Here is a 12,922-nt window from a genome sequence, read left to right as displayed (position 1 = left end):
TCTCAGATTTGAAATGATAGAGAAATACTCAAAACCACATTTCAAGGTCATTTAGTAAAAAGTTATATTAGTCGAAAAGACGCTTTCAGACAACATGGTTGAAAATAGACATATTAAAAAGTAAGATGAGAAAAGACAAAAGAGGGACCCTTTGTTGAGTGCCAAGATCCATAGAATATTAAGGAGAAATGAGCAATTAGAGACTTTCCCTAAAGGACAGCCTTCCATACATAATGTGTTAGGTTGATGGAGTCACAAGAATAAAAAAAGGAAACTTCAAGCATAGAATATAGATTTGAGTAAATTATATATATGTTTAACATTGCAAAACAGGAGCGATTGGTCAGTCTGGCACTGTTATCATTCTCTAGTCTGAGGCATCAAGGAGAAAAAATCCTCGGAGAATATTTGACCTTCTTTCTTCGGATTCTGCACATTCCCTTTTCATTCGCTGTTTTCTTAGACAGCACTTGAAGTATAAAGATGTAACAACAAACTTTTGAAACCTTGCCTGACAATATTCTTTTATCATAATAAAGAATACTATTGCTATAACTGAGTTTTAGTAAGCAGAAAATCAGGTCCCACCATCTCCTGCTTGCCAGCATTCCCTTTACTCTCAGGTCTGGCAGAATAAATTAAGTTAGTAGGTGGCATTGTCGTCTTTTTTTGCAGTACCATCAATCAAGTAATGCTCCTGCCAATTCAGACACACAGCTAAAAATAAAATCAGGAAAGATGGTTCTCGGGGCAGTAAAGGTGCAATAAAAGTACACCTCCAGCCTTTGATGCACTGAGATGTCTGTGTTCCAGTTCTGATGTGATATGCTCAAGCCCTGTTCAGATTCTGCAAGTGAAACCTCATCAGTGCTACTAATCAGGGTCAACACATGATCTCAGGAGTTCTGTCCTTCTGTGGGGCTGTACTAAACCCGCTCCTTCATAAAGCCATTCAAGTGGCCATTTTAGGTGTTTTTTTAACTTCCAGCATAAAAAGAGATGACTTCCATCAGCTGTAGGCTTGCAGTGGAGTATCAAGAAATCAAAAGAACAGAGATCAAAGAAAATTGCTGAACTAGGTGTTAGATACAGCCATTGATTTTTCTCCAGTTGTAGTTTTAAAAAAAATCCACAAAAATGGTAACACATACAACAGTTGAATTTCTAACACTTTTCTACGGCCAGAGATAACTAACTGCTCTTGTGTTTTCACATGTAGAAATGGTTTTGTATAACATGACATAATAAAACAGATCCTTAGAGTTCACACTATTTTGTTGTCAAAACTGTGAGGGAATCTACCTAAAAGATGTTTTTTTTTAAAAATGTTCTGTGGTATAAAATGTGATTTTTAGCGGAGACACTTATGACTAGACTTATTATCTCAGCAACATTTATTTCCTGGGAATCTAGAGAATTCTGACATACAACTGATCACTATTTTCCTACTATCTATAAATGTTGTAAAATAACACCTATCTGCTTTACTGGTAAGACTTTGTTCATGCTAACTGTTAACTACTCAGTACTGATGTTACTTAAGGCTTAAATATATAGCTTCTTCAAAATATTAATTCTATTTTCAAGTACTTCATGAGTATGTGTATTTCTTGTTTGATTTCCAATAGTTTCTGGATACGAGCAATGTTTTTAAATATGTGACACATCGTTTTCATGTTGCAATCCTGTATTTTGATGCATGATTTTTAAATACTTGTAATAGAACAGTATTTATTAAAACAGGGTTGTGGCATCATTATTAAAGGCAAAATGTTCATTTCACTGGCATTTTATATCTCAGTGTGCTATTTTCTAGAGGTCACTAGGATTGACTTTTTTTCTTTGTGCTATATTTGTCAAATAAGTCAGACTCATAGATTTTAAAAACATACATATCCATAGTTAATTTTCTTTTTTTTAAATTTTCAAATGAACATTTATTAAATATTAAATGGGACATGGTTAAGAGATACATCTCTTCTGCCTGTGGATGATACTCCACTCTGTGTATCCTCACCTGGGTACATCCTATGTCTCTCTAGTTTTTTACAATTCTTTAGTCTCCTATAATGGAAGAGTAGGCATGTTCAGAAGCCTAGAGGCTTCTTAAAAAGTTGTGGTTAACAGAGTAAAGATGACAGCCAGTGGAAAATCTGCTTCATTTTAAACAAGTGCTAAGATGAACTCGTGGCTTTCCACAGGGATGCTGGGCTCTTCTTAATAATCATGAGTGACATTTGCTGTGGCCTCCTCAGTGGCTTCTTCCACAAATCTGCAGGTGTTTGATTTCATATCAGTAGTCAATATGAAAACCTGTGTATTCTCCAAATATACGTTGGTGGTCGATTCTGCATCACCAATAAAGTCTAGGCCAGTGATTGACTCTGAGTCAGTGGTTGTTGGCTTTAGTGACTCTAAGTTACTGAACATGTCTGTGTCTGAGTCAATGTCAATGTGTGGAGGTAATGCAGGGAACATTACAGCCAGGACAAACCAGGTAGAGAGGCCAAGAGCCTTCCTGATCATGGTGCTGGCGGGGAGCACAGGAGGCTGGAGAAGGTGCGGAGGCAGGTGGCAGACCTTGAGTGCCATAGTTCTAAGGAGTCTAATCTTCCATTTCATAAAGCATGTGTTATATAGCATAAGGAAATAAACACTATTAGCACTGGTTTCTGCATATTGCCAGCAGATGGAAACAGAGGTAAAAATGCCTGATTGTATTCACTCTTTGATTCAATAACTTTATAGAAGTTTTATACAAAGTTTTAGTGTCTAAGCAAACTCCTAATGTCCTGAAAACTTTATGACATAAAGTAAATGAGAGATACACCCCACTTGAAAAATAATTTAACATTTAATGTATTATTATATAAGTATATAAATGGCGGTGTCCACTCCATTTTATACTACAGTGATTATTTGTCCATTTCTCTGTTTACAGTTTTAGACTCTCTGAGTTTTCAATTCTGTGTTTATTATTTTTTTCTTTTTATATCACAGACAGGATCACGAGACCATTCAAATCTCTCAATTCCTGCAAGAGCTGCTCTTCCTGCTGACACAATTGGCGTTGGGGATTTTTTGCCATTGAAAGCTGAACTTGATACAACTTACACTTTCTTAAAGGAGACATTTATAAATTCTGCACCCCTGACATCATCTCACTCCTCTCCAGTAACTATGTCTGCTATTACCAAAAGACCAACTCAGATTGGATTATGACTTTATGAAATAAAAAAATGCAGGAAGAATTAACAGTACAATTAAAATTGTTTTGAAGGGGGATTTTCCTATCAGTTGAATTTTGTTTCAACACAAGTAGCAGTGAGTTTTGAAAATTGTGTGATATCTTGGTGTGGGCAGGTATCTATATCTCCTTGAATAATGAAATAACCAACTTTTTTCCCTCTAAATTTTATTTATTATCACAGTTGCTCATTTTTATGTAACATATTTTTAAATGTTAAAGAATGACACATTTTGGGTAATTTCCTTCAGACTTAAAAAAATCAATAAGCCATTTTAGTCTCTATCTATCAAAGTTGTTTCATACTTGTCTATTTTAAAGCAGGACTGCAATACTTTAATAGGATTGAGAGAGCTATTTGAAATGTATGCCAATGATTCCTGTCATTTCATGGCAGCCCTGCCATGGTTCACTGAGCCCCCTCTTCTCTCTTGTCAGCTCAACTGAAGACAAGCATTTAGTTGCAAACTTTAAGCAGGTTGTGCAAAACAGAAATGATGTGACTGCTTCTCCTCCTGCACAATAATGTCACTCCTGGTCAATGTGAGAAGGTCAGGTTGCTCCTTGTAAAGCTACATGATACCACTTGCCCATTTGAACAAGTTAAGTTAACTGCTGAATCTGGTCCCTACAGGCATTGAAAACTCATCCTTTTATCAAGTCTGCATTTGATAACAAAGTGGAGCAATTGTCCTGGGAAGATTTCTGTGGTATGTTTAGGCACTTTTTAAGGACAGTTCTCACACCAGTATAGCAGGTAATATGTTTAGTATAAGCTGAAAAACTTCAAGATAATGGCCGTTTTGACCTTCAGAATAGACTCCTTTTTTTGTTTTTGTTGTTGGTAGGACCCAAGAGTGACGCCCATCTTTGATGCTGACAGAATTTAAAACAAGGCCATTGCCCTGCATTTTCTGCCTTGTAGCACACAAAAGTAAAATTGTATGTCAGGCCGAGATGTCGGGGAGCTGACAAGATGCCCCAGTGACATTTCAGCTAGAAAGAGCAAGTGTCTTGCAACCAAGTGGTCAAATATCAAATAATAGGTCAAGCAGGAAGGAGCTGAGTTCTAACCACAAAGAGGTTTCTGGTAACTTACTTGACAAGCTTTTGGGCGCTTTGTGGCTTGACAAAGTGATGTTCTGTTGGGTATCGCTAGACAGACTGTTCTTTATCGCCTTCAGAAGATCAGACATTGACATTGATTAAACTCTTTAACCCTTAAAGGTTAAATCCTAACAGTTTGCATCATGGTAAGTGAAGAACAAAAGAATATTTGTAATATGTATTTGTTTTTTTGTATTAATCGTTTAAATCCCAGTGATATTAACTTCTGATGTGAACTGTAGTTTTAACGAAGAATTTTGATACAAAGTCCATATTTTATATTACTTTTCATTATGGAGTTTGTTGTTATAGATACATTAGAAAGTAACAGTACATATTATGGAATCTATATTGTCTTAACTTGACAGTGACATTTGATTCAAATATACCCAGCTTCTGAGAATTTTTTAAATTGGACTTGGTAATAAAATTTGTACACCGACTGTTTATATTGTTAGCCAAATTAGCCAAGTGATTTATGCCATCCATCTGAGGTAACACAGCACTATGACTGTCATACTGTGTAGCACAATACTATTTCTTATAGTACTGAGCCAGTATAAATAGTTATATATAAATCCTTAGAAAGCTTTTTATGTGGAGTAAAATTACATCTTTAACCAAATTTCTTTTAATTCTTTCTTTGGAATTCTTTTTATTAACCATTCTGGGTTTAAAGTATTCCAAAATAATACCCTGTGTAATGTAACATGCATGAAATTCAAGTTGCAAATTTATTGTAACAGAAAATGCTATAGATTGTTTTTATATAGATCATAAAATAATTTCTGCACGTTTCAAAACATTTTTTTTTCTGCCATTCCATACAATGATTAAGATATTGTCCATATAGAAATTGATATAGAGCTTTTTAGTTCACGTAACATCATTGAGCTTCCAATTCTCACACTATAAAGTGTTACCCCTATATCACTTACGTGTCTGTGTGTGTGTATTTGTGTTGTATCTATTTCCAGATCCTACTAATTTAAGAGAAATAAGAACTTTTGTAAACTTTGCCTTTTGTAAATTTTTGCCTTAACTTTACAATTTGTTAATGGGATAACACCAAAAATAAACGTATATGTCTCTCCATGAATGTGGGCATTGATTTTACAGATAAATTTTATGAAATCTGAACTGTAAATTCAAAAAGATTGTTCAATCAAAGTATGTCACATTTATAACCGACTAGGTATCAAAGGCCGTAGAGATGGAAGGATGAGCCTTCTGAATGATTAGTATTCACTACCAAATACAGTAATTTTTTTACCATATGCTTTCCCCTCACCCCCAGAAGTCAAACCCAGCAGGAGGAGAAGACTTAATGACATGTCCTATGGAGATCTGAGAAACCTAGACTGCTTCTGAGCACCTTAGTGACCAATCGCTGCATATTTGAGATCCGCGTTGTGTTGGCAGGAATAGTTGCTCCATCGGCTTCTTTACTTCCTTAAAACTGATATATGAAAGAGACATTTTTCGAGAGTGACTTCAACTACTTTTGTAGGGGAAAGAAAGTTTTACTTTATACTTTAGTGTGTGGATTTTCTTACTAACCTGTGATATAGAAAAATATGCATATCACCCATCATTATCAAAGGGATTCTTAAAGTTGGTATTTTTGATACCTAGGTTACACTTATTTATTTAGGTTTTGCCAGCACTTGTAATGTAAACGTTTTGCAGTGACATAATACAAACGCGAAGAGGTATAGGACATTGCTAGAATTGCCAATTGAATGATAATTTAATGACATAAGTGAATAACCTTTTAAATAGTGGTAGAATGACAACTTTAATTTACCAAAAATATGACTCTTTTTAAACTTAGCAACACTATTTTTTTCACATTTATGATATACGCTATTATCGAGGGCTAATAGAAATCGGTACTATTTTCACGTTACTATATTTACCAATTACATATGAATTCATTCTATAGACTGTACTGAACAATGGTAAATTGATCCTATTTTGCTGTGTGATTTTTATGTAAGTTTTCTAATTTAAAAGGTGAAAATAATATTTACTGAGCAACTATTCTATGCCAGCCATCATAGGAAAACTCAACTGTTCTCACAATAAACCTCTGAAGTAGGAATTTGCATCACCATTCGATTGATGAGTAACTGAGCATCTAAAATGTTAAGCATTTGACTAATAAGATCACATAGAACCTAGTAATTAGTAAGTCCAGAGCTGCAGCTCCAAAGCCCATACAATTTCCACTTTGCCAGGCCTGCCTTCTAGTAATAATTAGCACTTTCTAAAGAGGAGAAAAAAAATTTTAATTGTCTCGACAAGTTAGTAATAATTTTGAGAAGTACATTTTGGTTTTAAATCTAGATCACTTGTCCATTGATTGGACAAAATAAACCAACACCACGTCTATCCTTCCATAAGACTAGTAATGGGAAGAATAGTGAAGTTTGTACTTGTCTTTCAAAGGAACGAACACCCTTCATTATGTTACCCAGTGTCTCTAGCTTGGGCCAGGAGACTAATAGATACTTTCAGAGACAGACCCTCAGTTGAAAGATCTTGATGGTAAGCCAGCCTGAACAAGCTATAACTTCTCAATGGAAAGTAATGATATGTGCTGAGTAAAGCTGATCAAGAAGGCATTAATTTGTTTAACTCCTAGGATGGAGATGGAGAGTTTAAAATAAATTTTTTGGGCTAGCGTGGTAGACTAAGTAATGACCCCAATGATTTTCACATTCTAACTCCTGGAATCTGTGAATGTTACATGGCAAAAGGGACTTTGCAGATGTGATTGAGTTGGGGTAATTACCCTGGATAATCTGGGTGGGCCTTAAATGCAATCTAAAGTGTCATAAGACAGGGAGGCAGAGGGTGATTTGACTACAAAGAGGAAAAGGTGATGTGATGCTGGAAGCAGAAACTGGAGCCACGTACTTTGAAGATGGAGGAAGGAGCCACAAGCTGAGGACTACAGGCACCACTGGAAGCAAAAGAAGGCCAGGAAACAGATTCTCCCCTCGGAGGATCCAGAATGGTAAGAGAATAAATTTATGTAGTTTTAAGCCACAAGATTGTGGCAGTTTGTTACAGCAGCCATAGACAACTAATATAACCAGTAAACTTTTAGTGTTACATTAATCTTTCAGTATTTTCAAAGAGAAAAATCATTCTTTTGAATTATCCTGATCAGTTACCTTCATAATTTGAATTTAAATTTTCTTTAGGTTTTCATTTTATATTCTTAGCTTCTGAATATAATAAACAGTGATTATATTGGGACATTCAGTCACTCTATTGCCATCGTTTTTTGTAGTTTCTTAATTAACCTGTGATCTCAAGTATTTATTTAATGTCTACACTTTTGAAAAGGTATCATGCTTTAAATGTATTAAATTTACCTTTAAGGTCTACTTTAAATGATTGTTTTCATTTGATTCCACTTTTGTTTGCATAATTTTATAGCTTTCTTACAAAAGAAATTTAATCTCAAAGGAATTTATATTAATCATAGTTTAAAATAATGATTTGGAATTTATAAATTATATCTTAAACGTGTTAGAGTATTTTTCTCTACTATTTACCCATGGGTTCAACATATGTCCCTGGGCATTTGTCCATGCCTTTTATTACAACTAAGGTGAAAGAATTTTAAAATTTACCAAAAAATAAAATCTTCAAGGATCTTTATTGGATGATATTTGAATCTATTTTATCTTTCCCTTGGTGAAATCAAATTGTTTTTTTTCCTAATGAGAGTAATTTTAACTGAAATGATTAAGTGTTCAATATAATGAAATCTAAAATATTAAAGATTTAAACCTAGAGTCCTAAATATTTCAAGTACAGAAAAACCAAAACCAAACAAACAAAAGCCTCTGGTTCTGTAAGGAACATTCCAGTCATCCTGGTTAAGTGAGGCATAAATGTGTACATTTATGTATTGGTAGAAGAGCCCAATCTTTTCTCTTGAATCTTGGCAATTTTATTATAAGACTCATTCCTGGCTGAGGAATGGGTTGATTGGCATACCCAGATATCAGATGTCCTGGGAGTTCATACTGTGGATGCTTACATATTTTCTCTGAATTACTGCCTACACAATCTTTTCTCGTTTGTTACCTTTAAGCAGGTCTGACTCTAAACATCTCCCAAATTGTATCTTCTGTGCAAATTAAATTTCCATTGATATCCCAAAGGGAAAATTTGTCCTTATTCTTTGTAGTGGTGAGACCTAATTGATATTGCATATTAGAAGTTGTAAAATATCTAGATACAGTATGAGAAGGAGATAAAACAAAAAGAGTTTTGCTTTTTCCGCTAAATCATTTTGTGTGTGTGTGTGTGGGTGGGGCAGGGTTGTTAGATGCTTCAGACATATATTTTAAAGCACTGACCATAATGCTAGTCACACAGCAGAAGCCCTCACAAAGGTTTGGAAAACTACTTGGTTAATGTTATCTGAAGACAGTTTTTTCTTTTTTTTTTTTTTTTTTTTTTTTTTGCGGTTTAATTGAGTCATGCTTCATTGTCTTTTATTGCATGTTAATGCCAGTGAAACGCTGATTGTTGACAGAGTCCTCCCAGTGAATCAGCTCCAGAAATGTTATGCTGTTGTAGGAAACTACGTAAAATAAAAAGTCTTACTCAAATCTGAAGAAGACTCAGCTGACAGGTTAAGAGCCGTCAGATATTCATAAATATTCGATGACAAGAATAAAAGGGAGCTACCTATCCTCAATAGATCCCTTCTATTTTTTGAGGTATCTGTATAAAGGGAGAATCTTAAATGCAGTCTGGAATGCATGGGATCATATTGGATGCCTAGTAAAAAGCACCATACAAGAAATAAACATAGGATGTATAATAGGACATCAGATGTTTGCCCCTTTTCCTCACATAATAGCAAAATATGACTTTCTTTACTTTTTCTAAGCTCACTTCTGGTCTGAAAGTAAGAGGCTTCTGTAGTAAAACTGCATGGAAAACTCTGGAACTTGGACACTCCCTGCAATCATTTAGGACCTGAGGTTGAAAGGCAACAGTTCATTTTTAGTGACCTTGATGTACAGCTGACTATTGAACTCATCGTAAGTGCTTTTATGGATACAGAAGTACCACTTGCAAATACACTTAAGTTTTCCTCCGGGCTGAGGAGAAATATTCTAAAGATGTACTGTGAAGACCATAGAGAGATTCCTTTGAAGCAGAATTCACATTCACAGTCACAATAAAAAATTGTGCTTTCGGATCATTATTGGTGGTGATATTCTTACTGAAGTGTGCCTGAGTCCAAGACTTCTTGAAGAACAGAGTGGGGTTGCGAGCAAGCACAGCCTCAGAAGGCTCTGTCTACATTATTGCCTATGACTAGCACACAACCTGCAGGGCTGCACATAATAGTCCTGGCACATGGACACCATTATCAACTTCAAAGCCATTTAATAATCTGCAGGGTTTCTTATTCTCTTATGTTCTCCATAAGAGAAGCTCCTGAGGAAGTCTAGCACAATCTTCCCTGAATGTCAAGTTAATCAGAGTAGAAACCTTGTGTCACTTTATCACTGAATAACTTTCACAATTGATGATCATCCATTGACTAGATTTATCTGCTTTATAATAGTTCTAATAAGGGTTCAAATATCTAGATTGGAGTGCATGCATATCTTCTTTTAAAATTACAACTTTATTGATATATAATTCACACATCATACAGTTCATTCCGTAGATTTTAGTACATTCCAAGGATGTACAACCATCGCCACTTTCTAATTCCAGGACCTTTCCATTACCCCAAAGAAAATTCCATACCCACTAGCAGTCACTCTCCATTCTTGGTCCCCCCAGTCCCTAGAAACCATAAGATATTCCCTATCTCTAAGGATTTGCTTATTCTGGACATTTTATGTAAATAGAATCATATGCATTGCCTTTTTTTTATACCTGGCTTCTTTATTTAGCAAGATGCTTTCAAGTTTTCTTCATATTGTAGCATGTATAAGTACTTCGTTCCTTTATATGTAGGATTACATTCCATTGTATGACTGCCACACTGTTTTTAATCCATTCATCAGTCGACTGACATTTGGTTTGTTTCCACTTTGGAGACGAATACTGCTATGAACATGAATTGTCAAGTTTTTATGTGGGCATGTTTTTGTTTCTCTTGTGTATATACCTAGAAATGGAATTACTGGGTCATACGGTAGCTCCAAGTTTCAGCTTTTGAGGTATTTTCAGACTGTTTTCTAAAGTGACTGTACCATTTTACATTCCCACCAGCAATGCAGGAGGTTTCCAATTTCTCTACCTCCTTGCCAGCACTTGTTATTGTTCATCTTTTGGATAATACCCTTCTGGTGGATGTGAAGTGGTACCATTGTGGTTTGATTTGCATTTTACTAATGACTAATGGTGTTGAGCATCTTTGCATGTGCTTTTGGACATTTGTATATCTTCCTTGGAGAAATGTTTGTTCAAGTCCTTTGCCTGTTTTTTAATTTGTCTATGCATCTTTTTATTCTTGAGTTGTGAGTGAGAATTCTTTATATATTCTGGATACAAGTCGTGTGTGTGTGTGTGTATGTGTGTATGATTTGCAAATATTTTCTTCCATTCTGTGGGGTGTTTTTTCATTTATATAGTAATGTCCTTTGAAACATGAAGTTTTTAATTTTGGTTAAGTTCAATTTACCTAGTTTCTTCTTTTGTCACTTATGCTTTTAGTGTTTTTTCTAAGAAACCATTGCTTAACCCAAGTTCACAAAGATTTACTCTGTTTTCTTCTAAAAGTTTTATAGTTTTTGCTCTTACATTAGGGCCAATGATCCATTTTGGGTTAATTTCTGTATGTAGTGTGAACTAGAGGTCCAGCTTTATTCTTTTTCATGTGTATATCCAGTTGTCCCAGCACCATCTGTTAAAAAAAGACTATTTTTTTTTCATTGAGTTTTCTTGGCACTCTTTTCAAAACTTATTTCCTCTAAGCATAAGGGGTTTATTTCTGGACTCTTATTTCTATTCCATCGATCTATATATGTCTTTTCGTAGCCAGTACCACACTATCTTGATTACTGTAGCTTTGAAGTTAAGTTGTGGAATTGAGAAGTGCAAGTCTTCCAAATTTATTTTTTCTTTTGCCTATTCTGTATTTCTTGCATTCCCATCTGAATTTTAGGATCAGTTTTTTTGTAAAATGACTTTTGTATATCTATTTAGATGTTTTATCCTTTATTCTGTTAATATGATGTGTTCCATTGTTTGGTTTTTACATGTTAAACCAACATTGTATTCTTTGGATAATTCCCACTTGGTTATGGTGTGGTATATAATCTTTTTTTAAGCTGTTGGTTCCATTAGCTGGGATTTTTTTTGAAGTTTCTGCACCTATATTCATAAGGTATATTGGTCTGAAATTTTCTTTTCTTGTGGTGTGTTTGTCTGCTATGAGGTTAATATTAACCTCATGGAATGAATTGAAAAATTCTCCCTCCTCTTCTATTTTTTGGAAGAATTTGAGAAGGATTGATGTTAATCTTTCTTTATACATTTAATGGCATACACCAATGAAGCTATCTGAGCCTGGGAAGTTTTTAAAACTATTAAAAAAAATTTTTTAAGTTGTAATGTATATATATAACATAAAATTTACTATTTTAATGTTTCAGTTATTAATTAAATCTCTTTACTAAGACTAGGCTGTAGTGTTTAGCACAACTTTAATGAAGACTTGAGAATAACCAAAGGGAATTTTATCATAGGAAAGAAAAATTAAAACTGGAAATAGATATGAAGACTCTCAATGTTCTTAGGAAAAGTCCTTTCACAGAGTGACTCTCTGCCATGTTTTAGAGGCCGACTTATTTTCCCACAATATGTATGCTCTGTAGTATGTCTCCTTTACTCAGACTCCAGGTACTCTACCCATACAGTGAGTGTTAGTAAGTGGGGAAAATGATCTCAGCTTTCCTTCTAACCTTCTTCCTAACCACAGTCTACTGACAGATAGCTGCACACATAATAGAGTTTTAGATATAATTAAAGCTGTTGATGTTTTCTGCACACTTTTTGTTTTACATTAGCATTTTGGCTTTACCTTTGAAGAACCAAAAGGTCTATTGAAATGGTTTTCCAAAAACAAGAATAATCAGCCCCCGAAAGCGAATTTAAGTAATTAGTGAATTTCTGAAAGTACATGTTATTTTCAAGATTTCACAGGATCCAGAACCAGTTCTTAAGCAGGACTCAGTCAAAGTTCTCGAGCTTCCCCTAGTCCCAGTTAGCACACGGCCAAGAGAGGGGGTGCAGCAGCTGATCTTTCCCCCTCTCTTAACACCCTCAGCATCTGGATTCTGTTCCTGATACAGTAGCCTGCATGTAAGGCCTCTGCTCCCCTCAGACCCATGTTTTGCAATCTGAATTCTCCCTCAGTAAAACCCTACTAAAATTATATACTTAAAAAGCCATTTCCCATGGCCTAAAACCTCCTTCAAATATATTTTCTCTAACCTTCCCGAATTATAGAAGGCCCTTGGCATTTGTCCAAGCTTTATTATTCTACTTGGGCAGACATTTGCATCCTGT

General features: G+C 35.0%; 1 protein-coding gene across 8 annotated transcripts in view; it reads left to right on the top strand.

Moving 5' to 3' along the window:
• Window positions 1–5,453, top strand: part of CCDC171 (coiled-coil domain containing 171) — a 265,767-nt gene extending 260,314 nt beyond the window's left edge. For all 8 annotated transcript variants that reach the window (XM_039873836.1, XM_039873897.1, XM_039874057.1 and 5 more), the window contains one exon: window positions 3,001–5,453. In XM_039873836.1, coding sequence (XP_039729770.1) covers window positions 3,001–3,222 — 222 coding nt within the window. In that variant the 3' untranslated portion in view covers window positions 3,223–5,453. The remainder of the gene's footprint in view (window positions 1–3,000) is intronic.
• Window positions 5,454–12,922: the final 7,469 nt, after the last annotated feature.

This window comes from Pteropus medius, unplaced genomic scaffold, assembly GCF_902729225.1.
Source record: "Pteropus medius unplaced genomic scaffold, Ma_sr-lr_union100, whole genome shotgun sequence".
NCBI classification, from domain to species: domain Eukaryota; kingdom Metazoa; phylum Chordata; class Mammalia; order Chiroptera; family Pteropodidae; genus Pteropus; species Pteropus medius.
The sequence above is the reverse complement of the archived record's forward strand: the minus strand, read 5'-3'. Positions and strand labels throughout refer to the sequence as shown.